Source organism: Myxine glutinosa, chromosome 11 (genome assembly GCF_964187855.1).
Source record: "Myxine glutinosa chromosome 11, kmMyxGlut1.1, whole genome shotgun sequence".
In the NCBI taxonomy this organism is placed as follows: domain Eukaryota; kingdom Metazoa; phylum Chordata; class Myxini; order Myxiniformes; family Myxinidae; genus Myxine; species Myxine glutinosa.
In genome coordinates, this window is record NC_136271.1 from 121450393 (window position 1) to 121464500 (window position 14108).

Below are 14108 nucleotides of genomic sequence, written 5' to 3' on the forward strand. Positions count from 1 at the left end.
GTGCTGATGAGGAGGGGAGTGTCGTTGAAGCTGAAGGGAAAGGTGTATGCTGCATGTGTGAGAAGTGTTATGATTTATGGGAGCGAGACATGGGTAATGAACGTAGAGCAGCAACGAAAGTTGGAAAGGGTGGAAATGCGAATGGTTCGACGGATGTGCGGAGTATCGTTGAGAGAGAGGAAGACAAATGATGAATTGCGAAAGATGATGGGAATAGAGCCTGTGATTGGTGCTGTGAAGAGAAACAGGTTGAGATGGTTTGGTCATGTGTTGAGGAAGGATGAAAGTGACTGGTTGAGAAGAGTGATGGAAATGAATGTAGAAGGAAGTAGAGGACGGGGAAGACCGAGAAAGACATGGCTAAAGATGTTGGAAGAAGAAATGCGGGCAAGGGGGTTAACAAGGAGAGATGCAGAAAATAGGGCAAAATGGAGAAGATTGTCATGGGGACTGCAAGGCTAACCCCTGCTCTAGCAGGGAAAATGGCCTTAAAATGCATGTTGTTGTTGTTGTTGTTCCTTTATCTTCTTCATAATATAATAGAACCTTCTCAAAAGTATGATTCTGGAACATGATATGTTGTGATTAATAAAATTTCTTTCAAAAAGAACAATTATAAAGTGTATTTCCAAGAATGTGCAGGAGCACATTGCTCACTTCAGGTGGGCCAATAATGGTACTCCCACCCTCTGGGCATGTGGGCCAAACAGGGTACTCCCCACCCTCTGTGTGGGATTGGCAGCTAGATTTTAAAATTTATCACTAAGCCTTCCCCATAAAGCTTGAGTAGTGATATGCGTCATATACTTATTATGCATGTAAAAAGGGTGGAGAGAGAGTGATCCCTCCTCCCCACTTACTGCCACCGTTCATGTGTGCATTAGATGCTGATGTATAATCTAATAAGTTAAGTGAAGTATATGCAATGGTTTCTGTGACATGGATTAGCACATTGATACAATGGTGTAAATTAACTTTCAATCTGAAATTGCTTCTTACATGACACCCAGGTGAGCTGAGATGGAGCAGTGACAAAACGTTTCAACGAATGGCATGCGTTTTACACAGCTATCAGAATGGCTGGTATCGAATGAATACGACAAAACCTGTGGGTCATGGTGAGTTATTGCATCCTCGGATTGCTGCATGCTTTCTCTAATAACCACACAATGAACGCATCACTCAGTCGAGCGTGTACCTCCACCAAGCTGAGCAGTTCACGTTTTGTATCCTACTGACAGGCTGGATCTGGATTCGGACTTGAACCAAAATGTAATCACCTTGTTCTTGTCACCAACCCAACTCATCCACCTAGTTTTGTCATAACTTGTCCACAATTTTTTTCGAAATTTCATGCTGTATATAATTTTTAGCCCCATCTCTTAATCACTTACTATATATATATATATATTAATTCTCATATCCACTCCGGATGTTCACCAACATTGAATCTATTTGTCCTTGTCGCACACCCAAACTGTCCACCAAATTTGTCCGAATCCATCCATAATTTTTTGAGATATCCTGTTCACAGACAGACAAACAAACAAACATAACCTCTGTCCACCTCTGGTGGTGGAGGAAATATTGCATTATGCCTCCAAAATTATATCTGTAGAAATTTATTTCCTGAAAAACAATTAATGCAACAAAGCTGCCTTGGAAAAATGACCGTGCTTATGTAATGCAGATACAAAATAGAATGACATTCTGAAGCTATTGTGAGTGCCACAAAAAAAATCAAGGTTAATCATAACAGTTTCTTTTTCTTTTTTTGGTTTGGATATTTGTTGAGGTGTGGGGAATACAAGACCAAAACCTAATTTAAAAAAATTTACATTTGGAAAACTGAAATTGCTTACTGACAATCTAGACCTGTATTTTGTGAACATTAATATTACTAGGGCATGCCCGTACTATATATATATCTAAAATTATATCCCCCCCCCTATTTACATGAAATGGTTTGGTCCAAAGCGAACGGCTTGCGAGTGGTGACAATCCCCCCCCTCTATTTACATGCAATGGTTCGGTCCAAAGCGAACGGCTTCCGGAGTTTGGTAAAGAAATCGCCATCGCGTACACAAACGCGCAGGAAAGCGAATGAATCGCAAATTCGTTTTTATTAGTTGTAAAACATAATGCCCAATTATTCAATTATCGCCAACGTATTTTGGCTTTTTGCAATTTAATCGCAAGGAAAAGTAGAAAGAGAAGAGGGAAAAAAAGAAAAGCCTTGCCTTGCTGCAAACAGCTGCTGCAAACAACAACAACATGGAAGGCTGCACTGTCCGGAAGTTGGCATATCGCAGTTACGATTATTTTAGTGTTAATGGCCAATTATTCAATTAGCGCCAACGTATTTTGGCTGTTTGCAATTTAATCGCAAGGAAAAGTAGAAAGAGAAGAGGGAAAAAAAGAAAAGCCTTGCATTAACGCATTAACGCTTGCATTGCATTAACGGTTCGGCACACGTGATAGCTCGCTGCTCTCTGATTGGTTGAAGCGTTTTTTGGACATAGCTCGGTAGGTACTTGTCCGATTAATTACAAACCTTGAAAAGGCACATCCTCGGGTCCCCAGCAATATACCTGGCAAGTTTCAAGTATATCGGACCCGTGGTTGTCGAGAAACAGCGGTCACAGACAAACACACAGACACACAGACACACAGACACACAGACACACAGACACACAGACACACAGACACACAGAGATTGCTGGAATTATAGATAGATGCAGAAGATAAGGAAATTGGACACAGGTTGTGGTCATTTGCCTCTGACATATCCACATCCCAGCACCCCTACCTAGTTCACAGTATAATTAGCATGGAGTTATCAGTATAATTAGCAGGTAGTGCTAATTATACGGCTTACTCCAAGCAGATAATTTCGTCATGGAACTGGAACAATTACATTACAGTATATACTGCAGGATATATTTAATGTCAAAGGATGAAGAATGAAGTCTGTTTCTGGTGGATGCAGAAGTCTGTGTCTGGTGGATGCAGAAGTCTGTTTCTGGTGGATGCAGAAGTCTGTTTCTGGTGGATGCAGAAGTCTGTTTCTGGTGGATGCAGAAGTCTGTTTCTGGTGGATGCAGAAGTCTGTTTCTGGTGGATGCAGAAGTCTGTTTCTGGTGGATGCAGAAGTCTGTTTCTGGTGGATGCAGAAGTCTGTTTCTGGTGGATGCAGAAGTCTGTTTCTGGTGGATGCAGAAGTCTGTTTCTGGTGGATGAAGTCTGTTTCTGGTGCACTTAAGTGAATTTGGTCCCTCACTCTTCTAGAATTGGATCATGATAGATGCTGGTAGTGGTAACACAAAATGTAAACTGTACAGCCAGGTGGATGTATGCTCTCTTTTGAGTGCCGCTCCACTTGTTTTTTTCGTATACATAGTTGAGGCTCATGGAAGACATAGTGTTAGTATACTAAACAGATCAGGACACAACAAGACAAAAGGAACAGTAGAGAGAGGGAGGGGGGGGGGGGGGAACCGAACATAAAAGTTGAAGGCCAAGATAGAGGCAGACTTGGGGAGGATTGGATTGGAGGGTAGGGCAGGATGCATGGGGTGGACAAGATGGCTACAGAAGGAAACTCTCGGGAGGGAAAACTAGAAATTTGGAAGGAGGATGGATTTGGGTAGTAACAAGGGTAGAAAAGATCATGGTTTTGTATTTGAGACGATCTCGGATGGTGGTGAACATCTGTCTTGAAGACCTGGAGGGAAGAATGAAATTGAAGAGGATGTGGAAGTTGATTCCGCACACAGGGAAGAAGAGGAACAAATAAATGGAGGTGAGCACTGATCCTGGATTTAGGTAGTTTCACCAGAAGGGGGTTGATGGTGGACCGTGTGCACCCTGCAGAAACCTGGGGTGGGAGGGTGGGATGCGGACAAGGCACAGAAAGAGCAGGGGGTGTAGGACCAGAAATGAGGTGGAAGAAGACAGAGAAACCACCAACTTGTCTGCGATGGAGAAGTGTTAGGCCGATACACTCAGCTTCATCGTGGGATATTTCAATGATCTTCAAGGCCTTGTTTTCCAATGTCATGCTGAGCAAGATGTGAGGCAAGGGTGCCAGCCCAGAGGGGATAGGAGTTGAGGTCTGCCAAGGAAGGACTTTGTACGATGGATGATGCCCAGTCAGCATGAGCTGGCTTTGGAGACCAACTTTGAAACAACAACAACAACAACAACATGCATTTTAAGGCCATGTTCCCTGCTAGAGCGGGGGTTAGCCTTTGTTCTAGAGGAGACCCTGCTAGAGGAGACCAACTTTGAAAATAGTTTCAAATGTATTTGGGTGTCTGCTACTCCATGATTTCCTAGTTCCTTGCCATTTTAATTATTTATTTTCATTTTCTCAACAAGATCTAGGCTCATTGAAGAGCAGGATGACAGAATGAAAAAGCAACGTACTGACCAGTGGGGTAGTGGGGTCACTGTTGGCCAAAACAATGGATTGAATGAGGAAATAGGAAAAGGTATAGGAGGGGAGGAAATGCAGTGATGTATAAGTCAGAGGGTTGGTTTCGGTAAGTTTAATGGGGGTAGAAAATATCGCAGGTCGGGGGATGATGTGCACCAACTGCTTGAACCCCTTTTTAAAAATGTATTATTGAAGCCCTTGGACTAGAATGTTTCTGCTTTTAGCTTATGCATTCTCATTCGTATCGACACTTTCTATTCTGTTGATATAATTTTACTTTCTCCCCCTTTTTTTTTTTTAAATGAGTTGCATTCCATCCTTCCTTGATTGAATCCCCCATATTATCTCTCAACATCCACTGCTTTCCGTCATACTCAATTGCCTCTGGTTTCTCCATTTCAGCCCAGCTTTTATCCCAAATTACCCAAAACCAGCATTGCTTTCATTCCGCATCCAGTTTGTTTAATCCGATTGATCTTCCTCTCTCTAATCCATATGATTGTTATCTAGATTGTTCCCCACCCCCAACTCCTTCCCATGCCTCCATCAGAAATCTGGCCTTGCTATGTTCTCCCAAACACTTTGTCACATTCTTCTAGGAAATTTCCCTGCGATAGAAATGTGTAACAAATGGATTTTAATTAAGGAGGCCTTAACTTCATCCAACATTGCATTTTAAATCTTGCTATGTAGCTGGTGTCATCATTTGCATACGTAAGTCATCCCCTTGATTCTGAAGCACAGTTTATAACTGGTTAAAAAGTGATGATCAGGAGGCATTTTGAGCACAGTTGTGAAACATTTCTGACGTATTCACCACCACATCAATATTCACCACCTTTATTCAAATCAAAGCTCACCACTGTCTCATATTATTGTTTTCTTCTGCACCTGATTCAAGAATGGCACAAATTACTTGCTTGTACTTGCTTCTTTACATGCTTCTTGCACCTGTCTCCATGGCTACCAACGGAGATGTCCATCATGGCGAACAAGATGGTGGGACAAAAGAGACAAATTGGCATGACAAAAAGAGTTAAATCAACACCGCTGGCTTTGCAAAGAAACTTCTGGGGAGGGCGTCGGGCACACTCCGGACCACACAATCAATGGCAGTGGGACTAGGGATAAAGGATGGGAATGTCTTTTGCTTACTTAGATGGAGAATAGAGTGTGTGACTGTGAACGAACAAAGCGACAGGGCTGCCAGATGGAGGGATGGAGTAAAACTAACGGTGTGATCATTAGGGAATTATGGACATGCAAATGAAAGAAAAAGGGATTTGGAAATGGAGGAAGTGATAAGGTCCATGGAAGATTGTCTTTCCATGTTTTGAAGGGTATTCTTTTTGGTAGAGTTTTGTTTGCTTATTTTTCTACAATGAAGGTTGGCTCGTTAAATAGCTTGTGCACAAATCATTTAGAACAAGAACATTTGCACATGGACAAATGAACACAGCACACAGGATTTGAATCTCATATCCCAGCATCATGAGCTGTTTGCACAAATTGGATTGACAATTAACAGGCCAATCCAATGTAATATCGCATCAATAATTTTGTTGAAGAAGTCAGAGGAAAGATGCAGATATGAGAATTAAATGGAATTGTCCATACTTTTGTACACCGCTCCTTTCCTATTCCATCTCCAGGCGCAGCACGAAGGGGCCCCGGCGATGACGCGCGGTGAAAGGGAGTACTCAATTTTCACTCAGTTTCTTGTTTGTATGTCTGTTGTTTGTCTGGCTGATACGAAATTTGGGCACAATAGTAGTGAGCATGTGCTTTGGCAAAAACGGTATTTTTTATTTTTTGATTAATCAATTAATTAATTAATGAATTACTTAATTATTATCGATTTATTAAGTACTTATTTATTTCCTTTCTCAACTGGGAAATATCTCAGGCACCTTTTGAGTTAGGAAGCTGATCTTTGGACATGACAGTGACCAAGTGATTTTTTTTTTTTTTTTGTATACAAGATCGAGGCTCGTGAAAGAGCGAACATTAATCACACAGAAAGACAAACCGACACAAAAACATATAACATCGGGAGCGGTAGACAAGATGGGGAGAGAGGGGGAAGGACACAAACACAACATTTGAGAGCAGGGACCGAGAGACATGGAGACATCGAGAGATCTGAGAGAGGGCGAGGGCTTTGGGGGGGGGGGGGCATGGGAAGGGGGGTGGGTGGGAGAGGTATAAAACATATGGACACGGCCAGGACTTCCAGGAAAGAAGTTGGAATTTCAAACAAGGTGGATCTGTGGTGAATTAGCGGGGGTAGAAAAGATCAAGGTTTTGGATGGGGGAAGATAAGAGATGGTGGTGAACAGCTGTTTTAAAGACCTGGAGGGAGGAGTGGGATTGAAGGGAGTGAGGGAGTTTGTTCCAGAGGCGGGAGAAAAGAGGAATGAAAGAGTGAAGGTGAGCAGAGAGCCGAGATTTCGGCAGGGTGTTTTTGTTTTGGCTATAAAGGGTGTTTTTGATTTATTGATTCATCAATTAATTGATTAATTATTTATTTTTTCCCGATTAATTCATTATTTAATTATTTTTCAAAACGTTACAGATTCGGATGAAAAACTAGTGGTTTAGGTATGTTATTAGCCATTTGATTAAGAAATTAATTATTTTACAATTTTTTATTTCTTTTAATTACACAATTAATCAATCAATTATTGTACACCGCTCCCTCCAAATTCCGTCTTCATGTGCTGCATGGTGGCATTGCTAGGCGCCGAGGATACTCCGGTGATGTTTCGGGCTGGAGGATATGTCATTTATTTGGCATGGGGGCGGTGTACTTTGAATGTATCTGTACTTGTTTTTTTTTCATTTCCTCCATTCTCTATCTCCGGCTGATAGCTATTCTACATGGGCACTTCTGGTCAAGGTGTTTGATTTGTTCCTGCCTTTTGGCCTCTGTTTCCCAATGTGAATAGTAACAGCTGGAATTTAACTTGGGTGCTGAAGCAATCATTATAAAATGATGTAATGGTAGAAATTAATGATTCATAACTACCCAATCGACTTCTATAAACTCCTCCCATCATGCAGAGCCAGCAAGATAACTATTCGGTCGTGTACGCCTATTTCTGAGTCGTCTAGTTTCTGGTGCAGGTCTCGGAACACCACTTTGCTGCAATGCTTACACCGCATCGTTGAGCATTTCTTACTTTGGAGGAGACATTACGCCACCTGGCTTCTCTACACATGCATGAGGATGCAATGATGCCATGTTATATATTTTACAAATATAGGCTTTTTGATTGGTGCCATAACCAGAATGACCCCACCGATACACTTGATGGGCTACATAAGCTTCATAACTAGAAAGTGGATGTAACCATTAATTTGGACCATGCGGATGTGACATGGACATTGTGGGCCGATTGTCCTATTTCTGTGCTTAAGTTTTCCATGCTATCAACAACAACAACATGCATTTTAAAGGCCATTTTCCCTGCTAGAGCGGGGGTTAGCCTTGCGGTCCCCATGACAATCTTCTCCATTTTGCCCTATTTTCTGCATCTCTCCTTGTTAACCCCCTTGCCCGCACTTCTTCCCCCACCATCCCCAGCCAAGTCTTTCTCGGTCTTCCCCGTCTTCCACCTCCTTCTACATTCATTTCCATCACTCCTCTCAACCAGCCACCCCCATCCTTCCTCAACACATGACCAAACCACCTCAACCTGCTCCTCTTCACAGCACCAACCACAGGCTCCATTCCCATCATCCCTCGCAATTCATCACCCGTCGTCCTCTCTCTCAACGACACCCCGCACATCCGTCGAACCACCCGCATTTCCACCCTTTCCAACCCTCGCCGCTGCTCCACGTTCACCACCCATGTCTTGCTCCCATAAATCACAACACTTCCCACACATGCAGCATACACCTTTCCCTTCAGCCTCAACGACACTCCCCTCATCATCAGCACGCCACTCAATTCCCGAAACCCCCTCCATGCACATCTCACTCGAGCAACCGCTGCCGAGTCTGATCCACCCTCTCCATCCAGCATGTCTCCGAGGTAGCAAAATGCTTTCACACCTTCCAGCCCCACGCCGTCTCCAAGATCCAACTCAACATTTCCTCCATCTGCAGCTCCCTCCGTGCACACCCCACACTTGAATGTAGCTGCCACACTGGTTAATGACCCTCTCAGACCACTACACCGTTGATGAACCCACTCAGCGCACATTGTACACTGAATGGAGTTCACTCCGACACCCCTCCTACACACAGCACAGGGCCACTTCCCAGTTCTTTCCACCTCACCACATGCTTTACCACTTGCCATCACCTTCGTCTTTCCGATATTCACCTTCAGACCTTCCGTCTCCATACATTCCCTCCACGTGTTCATGCTATCATATTATATAAAACCCATTTCTCCTCATTCACAATCACATAGATCCTTTTCAAGTTTTCCTCTTTTCATATGCCTCTTTCACTTTGACTTTTAACTTCGCTTTTCCCGATATCAAGGCATTCATTTTCAATTTTTGTAATACACCCTTATTTTAATATCCTCTGTCTGACTTTCTGACTCATCCACAAAATCCCCAGCATACATGCGGTTGAGAGGTGTGAGTATCTCTCAGAGACACGACTATCGCTGCATGCCTTCGTACCACTCGCTGGCCTGCTTGCTTTCGATCTTGGACACACGTGAGGCCATGGAGGTCTGCGATGGGCAACCCAAGTGCCGAGCTTTCGTCTTCACAGGGCAAACCACTTGGACAGGTGTGATGGATTAAATATGTCAAGAGTGGTGTCTGAAGACTAAGGAATGCTATAGAGTTATTGTCTAATTTTTGTCTAAGTATCTCGTCCTCCTTCACCCCTTTGTTTTTAGGCCGCCATCTTGTGTTCTTCAAGACAGGAGCAAATGACACGAGACCGGATCCAGATGCAACCTCTTTTGTAAGAACCTGAACCCTTCTTGGCAGGCAGCCATGCTCAACTAGTCGTGCGTCTGTGAATCTGTAACCAGCAAAGAAACGGGAATGTCGACGAGCTGTTTTGGAAAATACACAGACATCAAGATACAGGGAGTGCAATGCATGTTCGTTTACATGAAGCGAGAACGTTCAGGACCGAATGCCACGTTCCTCCTTCAACATGTGTGGTCACTTTGCTGTGGCTCTCAGTGAGCCGGCCATTTTATGGTCTACACGAATCTTCCGGCTCAAATGAAGTATCGAGGATAAATCGTTGACCCTCGACATACTTGATCTTTCCATCGCCTGTATTGGTACTGCCGATGGATTTTTTTTTTTATAGGACACCACTGAGGATGTGAAATCGCCATGAAATGTAGATCCTATTGGATTACTCTTTTAACTTTTTTCTCGGACACATGTGGTGCTGAGTTGAATCATGAAGTGTTCCTCTAATTGCTCTTGGCATCCTATGAAATTGGTTAAAACTTGACTCTTGGTACCAAAATAGATGCACAATTCCTCGTTCAACACGTGTGGTCACTTTGCTGCGGCTCTCTGTGAGCCGGCCATTTTATGGTCGATGTGAATCTTCTGGCTTAAACAAAGTATTGCAGATAATTGACATACTTGATCTTTCCATCACTTGCATTGGCACTGCGGATTTAGGACACCACTGCGGATGCTAAATCCCCATGAAATGCAGATCCGATTGGATTACTCTTAACTTTTTTTCTCCGACACATGTGGTGCTGAGTTGAATCATGAAGCGTTGCTCTAATTACTCCTGGCATCCTGTGAAATAGGTTAAAACCTGACGCGTTGCCAAAATAGGTGCACAATCTTCCGAGATGAGTTGCAAATAAATACATCCAAGCCATTTTCTAAACACCACGAACATAATCAAGAAGTACCGAATCGGCCGTGACTTATCCTCAATGTAACTCCTACAAAGAAGTAATTCAGGGTTTCTTTTCCATAAGTTTCATATGGACAATTTTGGCCTATTGATAAAACCATGAAGGTAGAAAACGGCGTTGGCTGCCCGGTGGAGATCACTCACTCTCCCTTCGCCTCCTTCTCATTAACCCATTATCTCTGATGCCTTTCCATCCTCTCAATTTCCGCTCTAATCCCCACCAGACTTGTCCTGCTCATTACTCCTGTAACTAATCTGCCGTTTATTTTATTTGGCCAAATCCAGGATCGCTAATTTGCAAGCACAGCTAGCCAGTTTCCCAGTGCTTCTCGAGACAAATGACAATCTGTCAGTTTTTAAAAGTTCCTTCAATATCCCTATACTTTTGAATATATGAAGATAACAAACAGTGTATTTATTGTTTGTTATCAGAGTTAGCAAAAGCGATGGCAATGAAAATCGAAACCGAGGATTTTGTACCCGACATGTTTCTTTCGTGCAATTTGCTGTTCAGGTGGATTTTGCCTTTTTGTGCGGCATCTTCGATTACCTCTTGGGCAAGTTATAGATTTCTATTTTTCCCTTTCGATGTGCGGAAAGTTTTCTGCTGTATAAACGTCTCTCGTTGTATAAAATACTGTTTGAACACGAGTTCGTTTTCAGGAATAATGCGTGTTCTTATTGTCCTGTTTGAACCAAAGTAATTGACGATATTGTGCCGGAGCAATAATTTTGTTTTCCAGAAGATAAGTTGAATCTTTCACATAAACGTGTGAAAGTGCTTTGTAAAAACAGGTGGATATCACCGGAGGTTAAGCAACTCACCCGACACGATCACGTCGATTTGTTGGGGAGAGTGCTGCTCCAGTTTCAAACAAACCAAGTCCCACAATTATCTTATTTTCGTCCTTCCACTGTTTCCTCGTCCAGATTGCCATCTGATGCAAGAGGTATGAAGGAATTGTTTGAGGCTTTGTGGCAGGAGGCGTGAGGGATTGAGAGGGGGGTTATGGTTGGTGGGTTCATGCATGGATACACTTCGGACGATGAACACATTTGGAGTATAATGTACAGAGATGCTCACATGTTGGGCAAAGTTATAATAATGGCAGTTTGGGCAGAGGCTCATCATATCATGATTAATAGTGACTTTCGCCTCTCCAAATTTTTATTTCGAATGAGCAAAATAGCCTCAAGTGGTTCACTGATTGCTGCTTTGTGGTGGAGTTTGATCCTGTGGTTCATAATTGACAACTTGCGGTAATTTTTCTTAAATTGAGATACGATTTCAAACTGGTTGGCCCAACTGCATTCATGTGTTTCTAAGAGATTACCAGTTTACCTGCTTTTGTGAACTTGTAGTTTGTGTTATGTATGCATATCAAGCCTCATGAAATAACTAAATAATAGAACAGGGCAAGCGAACCAGCAAATGGATGGTGGGGCCAAACTGACATTGAATGGACATACAGATGAGAGTCGACAGTCGCAGACTCTTTGAGAAGTACACCATGTGATCTCTAACATCCACCAACTAATGTTGCCATATGTGCCTCCCAGTTTAACGTCCGTTTGAGGGACGGCACACACATTGATGCCTCACCCTGCCCGAGAGACACCACGATGACAGATTGTAGCTCGGCCGAGATTTAAACCCAGCCTAGACTGCTCGGAGGTGAGTGTGCATACCTGTAGGACATCCTGCAAGCCCATACCTACTTTTTATGGATTATCCATAAGCAGCAAAGAAATCGAGTTTGTGCGAGTGAGATGTCTCGAAAATGATATGAATTCTGAATGATAAGGTAATCACTTCCTCACATGCATAATTCAAATAAGCATATCCAATCGATCTTTGTTAACTTTACATTTCAAACGATTGTTGTATTATTGCAATAGTTTTATTGTGAATTAGAACGCCACTCGGTAGAGCACAAACCTCCGCCAGGCTGCAAAGTTTACGTTTTGTATTCCACCGACAGGTCGGATCTGGATCCGGACCTGAACTAAAATCGAATCGGCTTGTTCTTGTCCCCGAACCAACTCATCCTCCAAGATTTCTCATAATCCGTCCACAACTTGAAGCTATCTATCTAGCTTGAAGCTATCTCTGAGGGCCTTTCACTCACTCACCGCAGGCAGGTAGGTGGCCTTTCTGTCTTCTACCGACTCCTCTCCGGCCTTGCTCCCCCAGCTCTCTCTGTGCTCTGTCCCCCAAATATTCCGACAGGTCGCACAAGATCTGCCAGCAACCCTCTGATGGTTAAACTGCCGAAATCTCGGCTCTCTGCTCACCTTCACTCTTTCATTCCTCTTTTCTCCCGCCTGTGGAACAAACTCCCACACTCCCTTCAATCCCTCTCCTCCCTCCAGGTCTTTAAAACAGCTGTTCACCACCATCTCTTATCTTCCCCCATCCATAACCTTGATCTTTTCTACCCCCACTAATTCACCCCAGATCCACCTTGTTTGAAATTCCAACTTCTTTCCTGGAAATCCTGGCAGTGTCCATATGTTTATACCTCTCCCACCCCCCCCCCCCTTCACATGCCTCCCCCCCTTCACATGCCTCCCCCCCAAAGCCCTCTCCCTCCCACAGATCTCTCGATGTCTCTCGGTCCCTGCTCTCAAATGTTGTGTTTGTGTCCTTCCCCCTCTCTCCCCATCTTGTCTACCGCTCCCGATGTTATTTGTTTTATGTGTCTGTTTGTCTTTCTGTGTGATTAATGTTCGCTCTTTCACGAGCCTCGATCTTGTATACAAAAAAAAAAAAAAAAAAACTTTTTGAAATATTATTCTATATATACCGTTTTTGGCCCTATCACTCAATGGTGAAAAATCACTTTGTAAAATTTAAAAAAATTCTCATATCCACATTCGAATCTTTACCAAAATCGAATGGATTTGTTCTTGTCACTCACCCAACCTGTCCACCAAATTTCGTCCGAATCCATAAAACTTTTTGAGATATCCTGTTCACAAACAGACAGATAAACAGGTGAAAATAACCTCCATGCACCTTCCGTGGCAGAGGTGATTAAAAACAAACAAAATTGAGGCCCTGGTGCTCACCTAGTAGAATAAAGCGGTATACTACCCCGAATCAACAGTATCACGGTGTTTTAAACCAATTTCAATGGTTGCTTGGAGACGGGGCAGCATGTAGAATCATAATAAGGTAATCATAAAACTCCACCGACCGTGGACCCCGTGAGATCCCGATTTTTCTAATGCTGTGAATGATGTTTGGTACGTCATGGGTGATGAAGGTTGTGATCAAGTTTCATCAAAATTGTGCAGTTTCGGAGAAGAGAAGGGGACACCCCTCTTCCCCCCAGGTAGACTACCTTCGGGCCCGATATTTATTTATTTTTTTCCCCTAATGCCGTGAACAAACTTTCATACATCTCAGGTGATGGAAGTTTGTGGTCAATTTTCATTGAAATTGTGTGTAGTTTCAGAGAAGGAAGCAAATACCTTTTGGGGGAGGGGGGGGGGGTAGATTGAAACCTGGACCTGCGCTGACCTCTCCCCACTCCCCTTGGAAATTCTCCGAAACCGCTGAAGGGATTGTGACCAAACTTGACACAAATAATATTTGGTATGTTGAAGCTTAAGTTTGTTCGTGACATTAAAGAACAAAACAAAAAAAAAACCGAGTCTAAGGGAGTTTACCAGGTGTCAAAGTGGGTCCAGGATTGCCCCCAAATAGGTATTTGCTTTCTTCTCAAAGTACACACATGATTTTGATAATTTGACTACAACCTTCATCACGTGTGTTGTAGCAAAGTTTGTTCAC

General features: G+C 43.1%; 1 protein-coding gene across 2 annotated transcripts in view; it reads left to right on the top strand.

Annotated features, from left to right (window-relative positions):
- The window catches only part of PKDCC (protein kinase domain containing, cytoplasmic), a 49683-nt gene extending 38723 nt beyond the window's left edge, over window positions 1-10960 (top strand). For both annotated transcript variants that reach the window (XM_068131155.2, XM_068131156.2), the window contains 3 exons: window positions 1011-1118; window positions 9017-9193; window positions 9306-10960. In XM_068131155.2, coding sequence (XP_067987256.1) covers window positions 1011-1118; window positions 9017-9193; window positions 9306-9385 — 365 coding nt within the window. In that variant the 3' untranslated portion in view covers window positions 9386-10960. The remainder of the gene's footprint in view (window positions 1-1010; window positions 1119-9016; window positions 9194-9305) is intronic.
- Window positions 10961-14108: the final 3148 nt, after the last annotated feature.